The 18792-nt window shown below is 41.2% G+C and overlaps 2 protein-coding genes across 3 annotated transcripts; one reads left to right on the forward strand and one right to left on the reverse strand.

The window, feature by feature from the left end:
* The first annotated feature begins 725 nt into the window (after positions 1-725).
* LOC119693816 (asparagine--tRNA ligase, cytoplasmic) lies at positions 726-12163 on the forward strand. 2 transcript variants are annotated; one of them, XM_048626297.1, is made up of 11 exons: positions 726-869; positions 951-1298; positions 2866-3086; positions 3695-3813; positions 5656-5758; positions 5949-6019; positions 7042-7170; positions 7599-7746; positions 8642-8746; positions 9168-9378; positions 11506-12163. In XM_048626297.1, exons 1-11 carry the CDS (start codon positions 836-838, stop codon positions 11688-11690), a joined length of 1674 nt encoding a protein of 557 aa, XP_048482254.1. In that variant the 5' UTR covers positions 726-835; the 3' UTR covers positions 11691-12163. The 2 variants fall into 2 exon arrangements, with proteins under 2 accessions (XP_048482254.1, XP_048482253.1); XM_048626296.1 differs by lacking the exon at positions 5949-6019 and having other exon boundaries at positions 5656-5829.
* LOC119693817 (apolipoprotein D) lies at positions 12055-17704 on the reverse strand. The gene is made up of 6 exons (XM_038118475.2): positions 17467-17704; positions 15593-15747; positions 14663-14730; positions 14233-14384; positions 13640-13820; positions 12055-13013 (listed from the first exon to the last, which is right to left on the reverse strand). Exons 1-6 carry the CDS (start codon positions 17584-17586, stop codon positions 12877-12879), a joined length of 813 nt encoding a protein of 270 aa, XP_037974403.1. The 5' UTR covers positions 17587-17704; the 3' UTR covers positions 12055-12876.
* Between the last annotated feature and the right edge of the window lie 1088 nt (positions 17705-18792).

The following is an 18792-nucleotide window of genomic DNA, read 5'->3' on the forward strand; positions in this document are numbered from 1 at the left end:
GTTTTTTATTGGTCCGGTGGTACAAATCTCCCGTTTTGTACCACCGGACCAACAAAAAACACCCTAAAGAAGAGAGGGTACATGCCTATAACTATGTCCATATAAGAAAAAAAGCAGGTCAAAAAAGGGTGCAATACATGAAGAAAGTTAATGTGCAACGAACACTTTGTGTTCATGTTTCAGTACTGTGTTGCTAAAATAAATGCTGTAGATGACGATAACATCTAATTTTTTTAATAATTTTGAGATTTGTTGATTTTGTGTGGCTTAAGACAAATTTATACCTAAAAGATCAAAATTTTTCCCAAAGCATGAACGATAGCTCATATATTGAACAATTATAATATAAAAACTATAAATATTACTTTTTCTAATACCATATGATTCATTTTATTGAAATTATATGCATTTATAAGTTTTCGTAATTATTAAGTGTCCAAAAAATACATTTTAATATGTGCGGCAAAATGCCGTCACGCGAGCACTCGCGTCACAAAAAATGGCGCGACTACTCTAGGGTTAACAACAAAATCAAGTTATAACTCCATTCATTCACTCATATAATATGTATTTATCTATTATGTTTATTTATTTATATACATTCGTAAAGTTTTCAAGATCTACCTTCAATAAATTACAATTCAAATAAATACACATGCAGTGTCATGACATGATACTGGCAGAAATTGTTGGCACACCCGACAGATTGCCATAAATAAAATTTCAATTCAATTCTCGTGCAATGCGGTGAAATCTTGTTGCATTTTCTATGAAAAAGTGAAATCTCATCTGTATTTATTCTAGTTAGTGAACAAAGATCATCCATTTATCAACAATGGCCCAACCGGAAATAGAAAAATTATCTCTAAGTAAGTACAAATATACTTTCCTACCTAAAACTAACCTCGTCACAAAAACACGTATGCAATTTCGTCTTTCCACTTTTGCAGAAGAGATCTACACGTCTGATAAAAGAGGCAGCGATGAGACGGGAGATGGGTCTGAAGACAAGCCGTTCAAGACCATTCTCCAGGCGATGCGGCACGCCGGCAAAGAACCATTTCCTACCATCTACGTCGACGCGAAAGAAGAAGGAAAGGTGTATGAAGTAGCCGCTAAATCTCAACTGAAGAAAATCCAGAAGATCTGGGTCCGCGAGAACTACAAGGCCGCGGACAAGGCCAAGGCCGAGGAGGACTCCAATGACAAGAGGCAACAGAACATGGAGGAGGCCAAGAAAATTGTCATCAAAGAAGACCCAAGTTTGCCAAAAGCTAAAGTTGTGAAGATCTATGAAAGTAAGTGTTACTTAAATATACATACTCAATCCTTTTCTTTACAAGAGGGCTGAGGTTTAGTTTCTCAGTTGAGTCAAATAGACTCACCAACTCTCTCCTGTGCTCATTGTCATCACAATGTAATTCCCACTGTAATGCCCACTGCTCTGCATTATTGAAACAAGTCAGTAGCTTTTTTGTCTAGTCTTGTCTGTTGAAATCTGGTCATAGTTACTCCTTTAGCCAGGTTTTCAAAATAACAGTATGTTTTGTCTGAGTCCGCTTAATATCAAAATAGGGATGATCATTGTTTGACCTATCTACAGTCTATCATTATCTGAGATAGGTTGGAACTTGTATGATATATGCTCATAAGATGTAAACCAATCATATTTAAAAATTTAACACATAAAATAGGGTCTGTGCATATTTCATTCATACTTTGAAAAATAAATGTTGAATCTAGAGCAATGACATGGCACCTGAGTAAACAAGTCACTGTAAATATGAAAGGTTACTGGTAATATTCAATGGTATTGCTTTATCACTTATGGATTTATTACATATTATGTCTGATTTTGACCTGAGATTATCAATGATAGACTGATTTATTTATCCAGAATTCATTATTTATTAGAGTCTCCTCTAACTATCCCTTTGGGAATTGCAGTTGTTAGTATTATTATGATGATAATGATGATCATTACCTTTTTTTTTTTTTAATTTTCCATTTCATCTGCAATCAGTCCCAGAACTATGAGCAGATTTCTTCTCAGTTTAATGGCATTGAAAAGAGTCCCCCAGTGGGAACCCCTCTTTATTTCATCGCTAGGAGTGTGCCAGCTCCATAGGTTCCCTTCTCTTCAAACAATGTTGGAAGTTTGGTGTGGTCAGCTGAGCAGCTAGTTCATTCGGGTGGTTACAGACACGGTTTCTGTAAGATCCAGCCTGAGTGCGAATTTCTTCAGCAACTGTATCATTCTCTAATAATATATTTCATTTTCTCAATAAATAAACAAAAACTGTATTATTGTAAAATATGTTTGGTTGTGATAAAAACGCGTGTTCTGTTAGCACAACCAGGTTGTGATGATCTTGCAATGTGTGTGGTATTTGTGTCACATGTGTACAATAAGTACCTAGTTAGTAAAATTATAAATATCTTCAGGGCAAACTCATGCATTTATTTTTTGTATTTCGTTGTTACAAAAGATAACAAAAAATGGCAACACATTATTGTAAATAGCATAATGAGGATGGAAGCCAATGAGGAGGAGGTGTAGCATATAATATTTTGGCTCCCATTTTGTTATATTTATCTTGAATCTGGTATTGACATCAACCCAATTATGGCTTTGGCACATAAAATATAAAATGACACTAACTCTACCTACAAATCATTCATTGGCATATTTTGCGAATTATTCACATCTCAAGCTCAATCTCCATCTGGGATCCTAAACTATCAATTTTAATAAGCTAGGAATTCAAATTACTCTTCAAGTAACCAACGAAGACATCCTCAATCTTCCATTCTACCCATATATTTTTTAAAAACCAGACACTTACACTTCTATCTCCCCCACAGCGGAGAACAACCGAGGCACCCGCATCTGCGTCCGCGGCTGGGTGCACCGCCTGCGCCGACAGGGCAAGTCCCTCATGTTCCTGACCCTGCGCGACGGGACCGGCTACCTGCAGTGCGTGCTCAACGGCCTGCTCTGCCAGACTTATAACGCCCTGGTACTTTCGCCGGAGTCGTCGGTGACGCTGTATGGGAAATTGGAGGTGGTTCCGGAGGGGAAGACGGTATGTGTGTTTTGTTATTGGTCTGACAACAGTATATTACATTACACTTCTTTACCTTGTTAATGTATAATACCTGAAATCATAAAATTAGTAAAGTTGTTCATGAAGTTTGGTTTGGACAAGGCACAAAAGTGTGTACAACAAGAGATGTTCATGCAGCTAACTGTAGTGTGGAATTCCCTACAATCCCCTAGACTTGTAGCTGATATCAGGAATAAGGATGGTTTAGGTTAGGTTTTTGTAGTGTTGTGATGTGATGCAGTAGGTTCAGCAGTGGATGATTACATTTTACCTGTTATCCTTTACCACTAACAGAGACAATTTTAACAAAACAGAACATTTCGGAAAATGTGATTTGTTTCTGCCCACTATATCGTTACTGCTTCTGCCAGTCTATCCATAACGCCATGCACTAAAGCAAAAATAATTGTAGGCTATATTAGTATTGTTATTATAGTATAATAGCTGTACCTGTAACTAAATAGCTAGTAAGTAACTCTTTTATCCACCAACAAAGGTTGGCTGGAAGAAATTGCTTTTTGGCAATAAGCCTGCCCGTGTATGCTTTTATGTTTCTGTAATAAATGAAGCCCCCCCCCCCCTTCCAGGCGCCTGGCGGGCACGAGCTGTCGGCGGACTACTGGGAGCTGGTGGGGCTGGCGCCGCCCGGCGGGGCCGAGTCCATCCTCAACGAGGAGGCCTTGCCCGACGTGCAGCTCGACAACAGGTGAGCACTCTTATACCAGGACTAGCTGTTCCCGCGAGCTTCACTTCGCCTTAAAAAGTTTTCACAAACATACACACATACTCACAAACTCTCGCTAATATTAGTAGGATTAATTTATGTAGGTAGGTTTGTAAATAATTTGATAAGTATTTCCTTTAATCCGAAAATCACCGCTACATAAGGTAGCTCTCGAGGTACTTACAAAAAGACATACATGAATACAAACTACCCATTGAGTAACTCGAGTCCGCGTTGTTCTAAGCAAACTAACACTAACTCCAGGTTAGGTTACATACTTACTCTGCTGGCTCAGCAACTCAAAGTGAAAATAGGTTAGGTTAGTATTAGGTCCTTACATATGAAATTGGAGTTTTCTATAGGAGGAACATAAAATCGTTTTTTCTTAAATGAAATATATTAAATTAATCAAAGTATGTACCATTGCTATGTATGCACTTTTGCCATCTCATAGGTAGTTCATTGATCCCCTTACTAAAAAAACCATTCGGGCGGGAATCAATAAAATCTTTGAAGGCGGTTTGGACTGCCCCATCGGAGTTGAATTTTTTTCCTTGCAAGTAGTTATCCAAATTGCGAAAAAAATGGTAATCTGTTGGAGCAAGGTCCGGAGAGTACGGTGGATGTCTAAGACATTCTAATTGAAGCTCCTCTAATTTGGTAGCCGTCTGTTGTGCAGTGTGTGGTCTAGCGTTGTCCTGAAGCAGCAGTGGCCTAGAGCGATTGACCAGCCTCGGTTGTTTAGCAGCTAGCTTTTCCATCATGGTTTGCAGTTGCTGACAATAGATATCTGCCGTAATCGTCTGGCCAGATTTAAGAAAGCTGTAGTGAACGACACCGGCACTAGTCCACCAAACACTTACAAGAGTTACAAGCAACTTTTTTTTAGTCAATTTTCGCTTAGGGCAGGATTTGGCTGGTTCGCCAGGGTTCAGCCATTGCGATGAGCGCTTCCGATTATCGTAGAGGATCCACTTTTCATCACAGGTAATGATTCGATTTAAAATTCCTTCATTATTGTGCCGGTTGAGTAACGTAACGCAGCAGTCGACGCGCGTTTGTCGGTTTGCTTCACTCAATTCATGAGGTACCCACCTTTCAAGCTTTTTCACCTTCCCAATTTGCTTCAAGTGGATTAGAATAGTTTTATCACTAACACCGGAGCCTGCAGCTAACTCGGACGTGGTTTGCGATGGATCCGCTTCCACAATAGCCTTCAATTCTTCATTATCAACTTTGGTCTCCGGCCGTCCACGAGGCTTGTTCTGCAGGTCGAAATTTCCAGAACGAAAACGTTGGAACCAAAAACGCACTGTGTTTTCTTTTGCGACACCGTCACCATACACATCATTAATCCTTCGAGCCGTTTCTGCAGCACTGGTGCCACGGTGGAACTCATACTCGTAAATAACGCGATATTTCAAGTTTTCCATTTTGTAAACAGAGTGACACAAAGAAAAAAACAAAAGAAGAAAAAACAAATGAATTAGGGGGTTTGAAACACAAATGCATGAGTAAATAGCTGTATGAATTTGAATTTGGAATTCCTAACCATACAGGTAATATTTGAGATCAAAGTGGCCAGTACGACAAAACGCCAATTTCATATGTAAGGACCTAATATATTATATTATTAGTTATTATATTTACTTATGAATTTCATACAAGATTAGCCACACTCATAAGGCTTTTGTGCCATATAATCTCATAACTGCTATGGGTATAATTTAGTAGTTATAAGGAGTGTGAGACAGTGATAAAAACCAAAGAAAGTTACTATTTAGTAATAGCGATAATACAAACAGTTTGACTTCCCATCCCCAGGCACATAATGATCCGTGGCGAGAACACTTCCAAAGTGCTGCGGGCTCGCGCACTAGTCACCAAGGCGTTCCGTGATCACTTCGCCTCGCGTCACTACACCGAGGTGTGTCCGCCGACACTAGTGCAGACCCAGTGCGAGGGAGGCAGCACGCTCTTCAAGTTCAGCTACTTCGGGTGAGTGACGGTAGATGGCGTTATTAGTTGTTATTAATAAAAGCACCGGGTGCGTGACGATAGATGGCGTTGTCACTTGTTAATTAATAAAAGCTCTCATCGTGCAACACTACACCGAGGTGTGTCCGCCGACACTAGTGCAGACCCAGTGCGAGGGAGGCAGCACTCTGTTCAAGTTCAGCTACTTCGGGTGAGTGACGATAGATGGCGTTGTCAGTTGTTTATTATCAAACTACACCGAGGTGTGTCCGCCGACGCTAGTGCAGACCCAGTGTGAGGGAGGCAGCACGCTCTTCAAGTTCAGCTACTTCGGGTGAGTGACGATAGATGGCGTTGTTACTAGTTTATTATCAAACTACACCGAGGTGTGTCCGCCGACGCTAGTGCAGACCCAGTGTGAAGGAGGCAGCACTCTGTTCAAGTTCAGCTACTTCGGGTGAGTGAGCATAGATGACGGTGTTAGTTGTTTATTATCAATTGATTTGTAAGCGCAACTTGACATTCAATGTACTGCCGAGCTATCATCAACATAATACTAATTACCACTTAGGTACTTCGCTGGCTCAACTACCCGAAGTGTATCTTGACCTCCGACATTAAAGTACGCCAATCTTCTCTATTCTGTGCCAAATCTGACCAGTCGGACACTTTTAGCTATTTCAGGTCTTTGGCGATTACGTCCTTCCAGCCACGAAAAGAAAACCGTCTGGAAGAGTAATTACCGCTAGATGGCGCTAAACCTTACTTTTCTCCACTATTACTAATAATCTCCACTAGATGGCGCTAATCCTGACTTCTCCTTGCAGCGAGCAGGCGTACCTCACGCAGAGCTCGCAGCTGTACCTGGAGACGTGTCTGCCGGCTCTAGGGGACGTGTACTGCATCGCGCAGTCGTACCGCGCCGAGCAGTCTTACTCTTAATCCTCATAATTTCCGCTAGATGGCGTTTAACCTTACTTTTCTCCATTATTACTAATTATTTCCACTAGATGGCGCTAAACCTTACTTTTCATAATTCCTCACTTCTCCTTCCAGCGAGCAGGCGTACCTCACGCAGAGCTCGCAGCTGTACTTGGAGACGTGCCTGCCAGCTCTACCTTACTTTTCTCCATTAATACTAATCATCTCCACTAGATGGCGCTAAACCTTACTTTTCTCAATTAATCCTAATTATCTCCACTAGATGGCGCTAATCCTCAATTTTCCTTGCAGCGAGCAGGCGTACCTCACGCAGAGCTCGCAGCTGTACCTGGAGACGTGTCTGCCGGCGCTGGGAGACGTGTACTGCATCGCGCAGTCGTACCGCGCCGAGCAGTCGAGGACCCGGCGCCATCTTGCTGAGTAAGTCATATTATGACAGACGGGATGCCGACATTGAATCTATGTCTGTGTCTTTATGCCCGTAATAAGGTCGGCATTAGCTTATAGTTCATAAAGTCGTTAAAGAAGCTGTATGAAAGTTACCGCCATTACGAAAATAGAGGGTTATTGATAATCGAATGAGTCCGATCCGAAGTTATCCGAACACCATCATGGAGTGAATTGTATCTTTATTTGCGTGTGTTCTGTCAATCAGTAAGCCCTCCTATGAAACCCTTGCGAATAGGAGGGACACAGCTATATAATACATGGTATAAATTACATAGTATTGTGTTCAATCACAACCCATCATGTCCCCACTGCTTGGGCACGAGTCACCTTCCAATGTCGGAAGGGTTTTAGGCGTAGTCCTATTGTGTCCAAGCCCTAATCAAACATTCCTCCCTCAGATACAGCCACGTGGAAGCGGAATGCCCCTTCATTTCCTTCACTGATCTACTGGATCGCCTTGAAGACCTGGTGGTGGACGTGGTGGAGCGCGTGCTCGCCAGCGACGAGGGCAAGGCTCTAGTTCACGATCTGAACCCTAACTTTAAGGTAACAACTAGAGATTAGTGTATATTATAGATACTTAGGTATGCAAAAGCGCTGCACCGTAGTTAGAAACTGAAGCATCTTTTGTGAGGTATTTTGCTATGTTGGTCCAGAACGGATGGACCGATTTAATTGTGGAATCTTTTACTGGATAGTCACTTGTTTAAGAGTGTTTTAAGCTACGTTCAATTAGTGTAGGTATATTCTAGATACTATATAAGGTATAGCAAAAGCGCTGCGCCGTAGTTGGAAACTGAAGCATTTTTTCTGAGGGATTTAGCTGTGTGGTTCCGCAACGGATGGATTGATTTCAATGCAGGTTGTTTTGTTAGAAATTTGATGAAACTTAGAGTGTTTTAAGCTATGTTCCATTTAAATCGGTTCAGCATCGGGGCTTTTGACCCAAGTCAAGTTACTTAGATACATTAGCCACGTGGAAGCGGAGTGTCCGTTCATTTCCTTCCCTGAGCTGCTGGGCCGGCTGGAGGAGCTGGTGGTGGACGTGGTGGGGCGCGTGCTCGCCAGCGACGAGGGCCGCGCTCTGCTGCACCACCTCAACCACAACTTTAAGGTAATCTAGATTAGGCTATCTAGATTTACGAAGATGATGAACCCTTTATCGAAACAGGCATAGTGTCGGAGGTATTTTGCCACGTTGTTGCTTCGGAATGGATGGAACGATTTAAATGCGGGTTCTTTTTATGGATAGATGACGTGTTCTAGAGTGTTTTAAGCTATATTACATCAATGAAGCCGTTAATATCAGGTTATTAATTCCAGTTAGGGTAGGTACTCTGATGCAGCCATGTATGTACCCCGAATTCCAACTTGATAGTACTCTAAAATAATGGCTTGATTTTTAATGATTATTGATTAATACCTACTGTTATTGTTGCAGAAACCGGAGCGTCCGTTCAAGCGCATGGCGTACACGGAGGCCCTCGAATGGTTGAAGACCAACAACGTCACCAAGGAGGACGGATCTTTCTACGAGTTTGGAGATGTAAGTTATTTTTTATCATATTTTGTCATCAGCCTACGGTAATGTTCGTTAGTAGTCTCCTAAAGGTAGCCATAACACTCTGTCTTTAACCAAATATCGACTGCCTGTTTTTTTTATAAATTATTATATTATATTTCATTACACTATGTACTCGTAAATAATGACTCGCATGCGAGTTACCTGTGACTACCCATTCGGGGAAAACAGTCGTAAGCATAATATGTATGTATCTAAATTATGTGATACTGCTTCAAAGGAAGTAGTCTACTGACTAAAGTTCCTATTTGTGTCGCGTGGTCACCAACCTATATGTTTGTACAGCCATAACGCACTGTGGTCCTATCTCAAACGTGGAAACGAGTATCAGAGATATCACTCCCATACCTTAAATCATACAGCTCTTTACCTGTTCCCAACTCAGGACATCCCCGAGATGCCGGAACGCAAGATGACCGACGCCATCGGAGTCCCAATCCTTCTATGCAAGTTCCCCGCGGAAATCAAGTCGTTCTACATGCCGCGCTGCGCGGACGACCGCCGGCTCACCGAGTCCGTGGACGTGCTGGTGCCGGGCGTGGGCGAGGTCGTGGGCGGCTCCATGAGGATATGGGACCACAAGGAGCTCATGGACGGTGAGTGGGCAAAAAGCTACTTGAATTGGTCACTAGATGGCGTTGATTTGGGTCAACAAGCGAAAGATAAAGCGTGCGAGTTTTTGTGGAGGTTATGGCGTTCGTTTTGCGTCAACTGGTGTGAAAAATCGATAGATGGCGCTGTAAATAACACCGTCGTTTGTTTCTAGAGCGTGTTTGTTTTAGTTGAGTAAATTGAAGTAGACACTAGATGACGCTGTATATAACACCGTCGTTTATTTCTGGAGCATGCGAGTTTTTGTGGAAGTTAGGGAAGCGGTCACTAGATGGCGCTATAAATAACACCGTCGTTTGTTTCTGGAGCGTGTATTTTAGTTTAGCTTATTGTAGCCGTCGTTTGTTTCTGGAGCGTGTAGTTCAGCTTATTGTAGTGGCGTATCAATCAATAGATGGCGTAATTTAGATCTGGACACTAGAAGCCGTCCCCTTCAGTATAACGTAAGCTACTGGGGCGTCTATCCCCCTGTGCGAGTTCCCGTGTGAGATGAAGTGGTTCTACATGCCGCGCTGCGCGGACGACCGCCGGCTCACCGAGTCCGTGGACGTGCTGGTGCCGGGCGTGGGCGAGGTCGTGGGCGGCTCCATGAGGATATGGGACCACCAGGAGCTCATGGACGGTGAGTGAGCTAAAGAAGGTTTGAATTGGTCACTAGATGGCGCTATAAATAACACAGGTGCTTACGGACGGTGAGTTGACAAATGAAGGAGTGGTTGTTATAGTAGTTGATTGAATTGGTCACTAGATGGCGTTGGTCTGGCGTAAATAGAATCGATAGATGGCGCTGTAAGTACCACCGTCGTTTGTTTCTGGGGCGTGCGAGTTATTGTGGAAGTTATGGAAGTAGTCACTAGATGGCGCTAGTTTCGCTTAAAATCAAAAGATGGCGCTGTTATTTAACACCGTCGTTTGTTTCTGAAGCGTGCTTGTTTTAGACACCAGATGGTGCTAGTTTCGCGTAACCGGATGATTAGAATCGATAGATCGCGCTATAAATACACCGTCGTTTGTTTCTGGAGTTAATTGTAGCGGTTAATAGATGACGTTATTTAGTGGAGCTTATTGTAGCCGTCAAAGATGGCTCTTCTTCCACTATAACGGATGCTACTGGTGTCTCTATATCCTCCTGTGCGAGTTCCCGTGTGAGATGAAGTCGTTCTACATGCCGCGCTGCGCGGACGACCGCCGGCTCACCGAGTCCGTGGACGTGCTGGTGCCGGGCGTGGGCGAGGTCGTGGGCGGCTCCATGAGGATATGGGACCACAAGGAGCTCATGGACGGTGAGTGAGCTAATGAAGGTGGGATTGTTGGGTGTTTTAGTAAAGTTGGTTGAATCGGTCACTAGATGGCGTTGGTTTCGCGTGAACTGAGAAGTAGAATCGATTGATGGCTGATGATGACGCTGTAAACAACAATGTCGTTTATGAAGCGGTGCTTGTTTTAGTGGAGGTAATTGAGGTAAGCACTAGATGACGTTATTTTCGTGAAAACTACTGAGTTCAATTATTATATGTGTCTGTAGGTTGCCTGGAAGAGATCGCTTAAGCGATAAGGCCGCCTATTGCATTGTATCCACTGTATTCTAAATTGTTATTTGTGTCTCGTTTAGTCAATAAAGGAGTATTCTATTCTATTCTATTCTATTCTAGGTGTTAGTAAAAAAACCGAAGATATCCTTGAGATGACGGATGCCATTGGAGTCCCCCCCCTCGTCTTTTTTAGCGAATTTACAAGTCACCAAACATTAGCCTTCTATTCTATTCTATTCTATTCTCATAGGGGGTGAAGTTCCTGTACGTGGCTCTCTCGAGTGGAACCTTTGTACATATCCCCTTGATTTCAGCTCAGCCAGCCTAGCTCCCGAGTAAACTGGAGTAGCAGGCCTGGGTGTTGTAATAGCTGAGGTAGGCGCTCTGTTGGTCCAAGAATAGATAATCTTGTTTCTGTAGTAGGTGGACAAGCTAACAAAATATGTTCAACCGTCTCATCTACTTCTTTACATGTCCTACATAAGGGACTAGTTGAGTTACCTATGGTATATAAGTGTTTGCCCCATACGTCAGCCTATCATACACAATACCCCCACTAACCAAACATCCTCGTTCCAGGCTACAAGCGCGAGGGCATCGACCCCACCCCGTACTACTGGTACACAGACCAGCGCAAGTTCGGCTCCGTCCCGCACGGCGGCTACGGGCTGGGGCTCGAGCGGTTCCTGTGCTGGCTGCTGGACAGACACCATATTAGGGACGTGTGTCTGTACCCGAGGTTCTTGGAGCGGTGCACGCCTTAGGCGGGTTTGGAGGGGCGTTTCTTCTGACGGTGTAAGGTTATAGTGTTTGTGTGTGGCAGCACTAAGGGTTTTTGGATGCAGAAGTGGAAAGAGGATGTCTTCAATTGTATCCGTGCGTGGCACGATTAGTACTATTTATCAACTGTCAGAAGAAACGCAAAACATCGTATAATATTATTGCCAATAGAACACTTAATTCAGTAGGATTATCCCTACTTTCGAGCAATTCAGTTGACAGAATTTGAAATATTTTATAATCTATTGGCATCTTTAGAAAGCATAAGACAATTTGGATGAGGCAGGCTAAAAAGAAATGTGCTACTTTATTTTAGCTCGTCAGTATAAAATAATTTATACATCCATGTTAGCTTTTAAGCAATAATTTATGTATTTACTGTTGGATTAAGCATTTAATTTGCATTTTGTACATTTGCCGTTAAGTTACAGGAGTAATAAAATATTTATGCTTTCAATTTTAAATGTTTTATTTATAAAAAGTAAAAACTACACGATCATCTTGCATTACATTTACATTTAAATATAACTAGGAAGTTAAATTCTACTAAAACTAGCAGGTATTTTATAGTTTGGTTTGAACTTACACATACTGAGATAATCTTTATAAATACACGAGTATTTTTTGTTAACAGGTAGAATAGGAAAAGTATTTTTCATCAGTTACAAACGCAGAGTATTTCTTTTGTATCGTAAGACGTGGCGGCATCAATCTCATGATCATTTGCATTTAAATAATTGAATTGATAAAATAATTCGTGATGCTTCAATAAATTGCTATTTATAGGCCTTTGTTATCGATAAACAATCACAACATAGTTTTTTTTAATATAATAGGACACCATTCTATGTATCTACCTTTCGATAGTAGGTATTTATTTTACAAACTGTAGGGTCCAGAAGGGATATCAAAAGGTGTAGATACAAACACAGGGCGTACCTATTAAACTATCCACGCGCACAAAAAGACACAATATGAAAATGTCACGGTCACACATAAGTGGGATTTTAAAGGAGTAACTAGATAAAATCGCCATTTTTATATTGTTTCTTTATCTGCCCACATAATACCGCTTGTACATCCCAGGTCAAAGAGACCTAACCCCTTAGATTAACATCTTAGATGACAGGTCTCTTTGGCCCAGACTGTACCACTAGGCCCGCAGGTTGTTCAGGGCAGCCACTCGACCTCTGCATCCAGTTGGCTGCGACCGCGCGCCGCCGGCACTTCAGTCAGCTCCTCCTTGCTGTCAGCCACCTTGTGGTACACCTTCTTGCCGGCTTCCACCACGTATTCCACGCCGTCCGCTGTTTAATAAGGGTGGTTGTTAATGTTGTGATAATAATTATGTGGAGGTGATGACATCTCACATGAACATCCGACCCCAAATCCATATCATATTTAACGATTCTAGGTAGAGCGGTTAAATAAGATATGTTTCGACAGGAAATTCAATGAATCAATGTTTACGGGATATATGTTATATAATACTGATTAAATAAATAATAAGAAGCTAGATAAATAATGAACAGAACCAACAAAAGGACTTTTCTATTTAAAAGAAAGCTATATAAATTGTGTTTTGTAGACAGGCTTACCATTAATCTAGTATTCTATTAGTTCGTATGAGTAGAAACTTTCATTGCCCTTACCTTCACAATGAAAAGACATGGAAATAAAGGAATGGTACGAGTATGTATAGGTATACTTTTGTAAGGATAAATGGTTAGATGTAGATAATATAATATAACTTACCTACAATACCTACCTAAATACTCTGCTCAGACATTAGTAGATATCCTTACTTAGTTTCTAATGGTTTTTTAATGAAACATACCTAAAATATAATCCACTTCTTTTGTTCTAAATCGAAGTTTTATCATTATCTATCTAGGAATTATTTGGTTCACTTATAGAAGGAATCCTTGCTTACCAATAGCACTGCCAGTCTTCCTCACAGCATTCCCTATATTCTGTGACGAGAACGTATCAGGCTGTATATTGATGTTGACGCCATCACTGGTGCCGTTACTGTTCAGCTTCGGGCATTCGGACTGCACGATGATGGACAGGTCGTACGGGTCCACGCCGAAGGAGGCCAGGCGCGTGCGCATCTGGGGGGAAATGGTGGGTTTTATCTTCATCATCATCATGTTCGATTGTCATGGTGCATTTAGAGAGCGACCTAAAATTTTAATGATGGCCAGTTCATTTGATATGACCTCTGCATGCTATATCATGAGACCTTCCGCTAATTTACAATTGATTTCATATGCTTGTTTATGTGGAAGTACCTAAACAAAAATCTTGTTCGGAGCTTGTCGGTGGAAAACGCTTGAGTTGTGTTTGACGAGTTTGACTAAGATTTATCACAGTGGTAAAGGATTTGTAGCTAACCTAAGTTGCTGCTACTGAATTTTAATGAATTTAAAGATAAGTATAGTAAGCTGAAACCCTGGATTAACTCATACACTCATATGCTACTATTACGCGGGAAAGTTATTAATTAAAACCCGTTCACCTCACCTTGTCCACATACATCTTGTCGAGCTCCTTGGTCCTGGACAGGATGGTGGCGGAGCGGCGGTGCGCGAACGCCAGCTTCTGACACGTGAAGATGGCGGCGTACGTGGTGTAGTCTGTGGCCATGACCGTGTAGCTCGCTGAGCCGGCTACACCTGGGATTAAAGGGGAAATTGTAATACGCTTGTTACACCTACCAAGTAGAGTAGCGACAGAGTAGGTGTATACCCAGCCGATCCTCGACCAATAAACGGCTAGCGATTGCTGAGCGAGTGCTCGGCTGAGGATACCGTCTCGCCACTCTAATAGGTTCGTACAATCAAGAGCCATCTGGATACATCACATCGAACGGCCCCAAGAGCTAGCACGATGCATTTTTTGTCACTCAGTAACTATAGGTACTAGTATTGTTTTCTTTTAGGCGTTTACTTACTTAGTGGAAAGCGAACTTTCATTCTTGCTGGGACGGCTGGGTCCGGCACAGTCAAAATTCCGGTGTATCTGTAGGAAATAGGACATAATTATAAACAAATAACATTATAATATAAATATAATATATTATTATCACCGGTAGACAAAAAACAGAAGATGAATATCAGTTACATAGGCAGGTAAAAAGGTGCAACTAACTTAGTGTTGCCCAAATGCAAGAACAAGACGAGACTTAGCCAGTCTTGGTCTTGGTCTTGCGCCAATACACCTGGTCTTGGTCTTGGTCTTGCGCCAATACACCTGGTCTTGGTCTTGGTCTTGGTCTTGCGCTCTCAGTCTTGGTCTTGGTCTTGGTCTTGCAGCAAGAGTCTTGCTAGTCTTGCAATTACCTATTAGTCTATTACTATTTATTAAAGTTTACTTTTTGATTTTAATAGATATTTTTATTCGCTATGTTTATGGTATTAGTCGTAATGCGCATAGGTCCAGTTTTTCATATTCTTTGATACAGTTTTTTGCGTCTCATAGAATTCCTAAGCGTACCTACCTATACACTGAACTGTTACACCTAACTACTCAGTAAAATAGCGCTAAGTCCTAGCTGCAAGACGCAAGAGTCTTGCAGGCTATGTCTTGTTCTTGCTCAAGTCTTGCACGGTCAGGTCTTGGTCTTGGTCTTGCTAAAAATACGCGGTCTTGTTCTTGGTCTTGGTCTTGCAAAAACGCAAGAACAAGACCAAGACTGCAAGACCAAGACTGAATTTGGGCAACACTAAACTAACTACTGATTATTTTCTTCACCAAGTATAAGTAGGTACCTACGCCCGAACAGTCAAACTAAACAAAGCGGACTTATAGCCTAAACCAATTTCTTGCACCACAATTGATTGGTGAATTAAAGCGTATCATTGTCTCTAATATAAATCCTTACTTGTAGTCATGTTTCAGCGGCGTGAGTCCCAGTATGAAATGCTGCGAGTCTTGGTCTATCTCATAGGTGCCTGGCTCGTCAGTCTTGCTGAAGTTGTATGTGATGCAGTGAGACGCCGTCGACGTCTTCTGGATGACGTACCAGACGCCCAGCATCTGCAGACAAACATTGTTTAACTTTGAAACATAAAGTAACGCATCATGATCGGTTCAGGCAAACTCCAGATAATCGCGCACAGATATACCTAACTAAATAGGTAATAGTATACAATATACAGTACACTGCAAACTAAGAACCAAATTTTATGAAGCCGGTAAAAAGAAGTTCTGGATTATGCGTGCTAATCACTCTTATATACTATATAGGTAGTTACCTAGTTCTTATAATTGTACGTAGGTATAATCTTGTAAGATATAGGAAAAGAATGCGCAGACATAAATAACGTTTATCTTCATACGATAAAGGGTCATACAGCATACAGGTTCAATGATAATGTATCATGAAGAATCACAAATAATGTAATTACCTAAGCTATGGTCTGTCTAAAAGACTGCTTGCATTTTTTTCTACCTACCTAAAATTTAATCTCTTGGGAACGGACGGACAACTATTTAAACGTTAGTAGGTAAGTATGTAAGTACTTTATTCATGTCATCATTTCGTCAACTGTTTCTATTCGAGTCGTTCGTCAAGTCGCGCGCCTTAGACTCGCGCGCCACGAGTAAAGTAGGTAAATACGGGAGGGGCAACTCGCGCGTGGCGCGCGAGTCTAAGGCGCGCGACTTGACGAATGACTCTTCTATTCATACTTATTTCAAAACGTATCAGGCGAAAAAAAAGTTGAATTCATGCGATGATGTCCGAACAATGCCTTACGTTGGGCGGAACGGAAATCACTTTTATTTTATTTCATCATCACAATGCTATACCTAGATAAGATAAATATAAATACCTACTATTTATTGCAGAATAGTAGAATCGGCAGTATTATTAAGACTTAGATCTAGACTACAGATTACAGATAGATCGTAACAATATTTATTACTAAACCTATCTCTTCTACACCATCAGATATTATCTATTTCGATTAGGGATCCACCATGTTGTGTAACCTAATCTTCCACTCCTGAACGACTGAACCTGGACATAGACCTCTCCCAAAGAGCGGCACTACACTCTCTTCTTGACCTTCCTCATGTCACTCATTTTAAAACAAAGGCAGACGTAGACGCTAGGAAAGATAATAAACTTATTTCTTTACACAGTTGTTTGTTTGTGTAATCTCTCGATCTATTTTAGGCCAGCGTTTGTTGCACTTGTGACATTGTATACGATACCACTATAAGTACATGTAAGTATAACTAGTGTAGGTACCTACCTGTCTGAATGAGCGAGAGTGTGTGGAAAATACGCATTGCATTAAACAAATTTTAGTATCTCCTTAATCTATAGGTAGATATCTTGCAAATTATGTCTGTATATTTTTATAAGTAAGTAGTTACTATTTTAATAAAAGAAGGAAGTCATATTCCTAATGATAGTTATCTAAATTAACCTTCACGGCTAGTGCAATTTGATCGTTACTAAACTTAAACACAACATACCCTTGGATTTCCGCACAAAACATATCGCTAATCCGCTAATGTAATTTTTTCAATCTTTCAAACAACTGAGACGACCAAGGACTGGTCTATTCGAGTGTAAGTATATGAGGCATGGACATAGACAGGGAAGACCATGGATGTACCAACCAATACCTGCCTGTCAACCACCTCTAAGGATTTACAGAGCGTAGGTAGGTACGATCAGCTAACTTGACGCCTATGTTACAATGATCAAAATAGATAGTTAAGTACAAAAAATAGTTTACATACCTTATTCATTTCAAATCCTGGCATAGGCTCGACCACCGGGCATGCCCCCAAGTGGTAGGTGTGGGCCAGAGCCCCCCCAGTCAGCGCCAGCAGGCCACCAAACATCACCAACCGATGCATTTTCAAATTAAGAACGAGGAACTTTCAATTTAAATTAGAATACACACGCACGCACGTCCTCTCAGCTTCGAGCATAAACACAGACTGACCAGCTTGACCACCAAAACGACAATATAAACTGGCTTCACAATATCACAATACGTTTGTGAACTTTCAACTCGACGAATGTGCTCAATCTGTACGAGTTCTCGGAATTGAGTGGTTGTTTTTAACAAAACAACCGGTAAACGCGACTTTAGTGAACTCTTTCCGTGTGAGTCATGTCTGCGTATCTATTGCGCTGACGTTGACTCATTCATTCAACTTCACTGATCAGCATTTTATGATTCTAACAAGAAAAAACATTGTCTCGACAATCTTAAATTAGTGGTTTTCTGATTCTGGATCATCCGTCCATCCATGCTGTTAATAGAAGATCCGAAAGTCTACTCTCTCTGACCTTCTAACCCGACAACATACAAAGGCCTAATCATCATCATCAGCAGCCAACAACCACTCACGGTTGGACCAAAGACTCCCCCAGATCCACCCTGTCCCTGCCTACCCTATCCAACTAAATTACCAGGCTACTCGAGAATGTTTAGAAATTTCCTTTTTTTAGACTTTTTAGAACGCAATTTTTAAGTTATAAATATGCGGTCGTAATGTATGGGCACACGGCACAGATCTACATTCTACTCTTGATCGACATTCATTTCCTTCAAGCACAGTCTGTCCAGAAATCCGTATGGGGTTTCCCACACTACGTCGGCCTGTTCATGACCGTCTCTCGAGAACTCGTCTGCCCCGGTCATCGATGCTTCCGAAGATAAAATAACTTTGGTAATAAACGGGATTAACGCGCGAAAATGAATTTATAGATATACTTACACTAGATTTTTTGTGACAAGGTACTCGTATTATCCTGCTATATTAATAATAATTTGATTTTGAAAATATTTTACAGTCATCAATTAAATTACAAATTACTACTTACTTACCTACTTTTTAATTCTCCATTGGAGATATCGAGAATACCTATCATTAAATCAACAAATCATAAATTAATAAATCTACTTATTAGATGCTTAAGTTCTTCTATGTAAGATCTATTTAATCTGAAACACAGGAAAAACTCTGTTATTTCCTAGTTCAGAGCAGTATTTCACCTACCTTTAGCATTAAGATTTGACCTATTTTTTTTTTAAATACTACCTATAGTTTTCT

The sequence above is a fragment of the Plutella xylostella genome, chromosome 16 (assembly GCF_932276165.1).
Source record: "Plutella xylostella chromosome 16, ilPluXylo3.1, whole genome shotgun sequence".
NCBI classification, from domain to species: domain Eukaryota; kingdom Metazoa; phylum Arthropoda; class Insecta; order Lepidoptera; family Plutellidae; genus Plutella; species Plutella xylostella.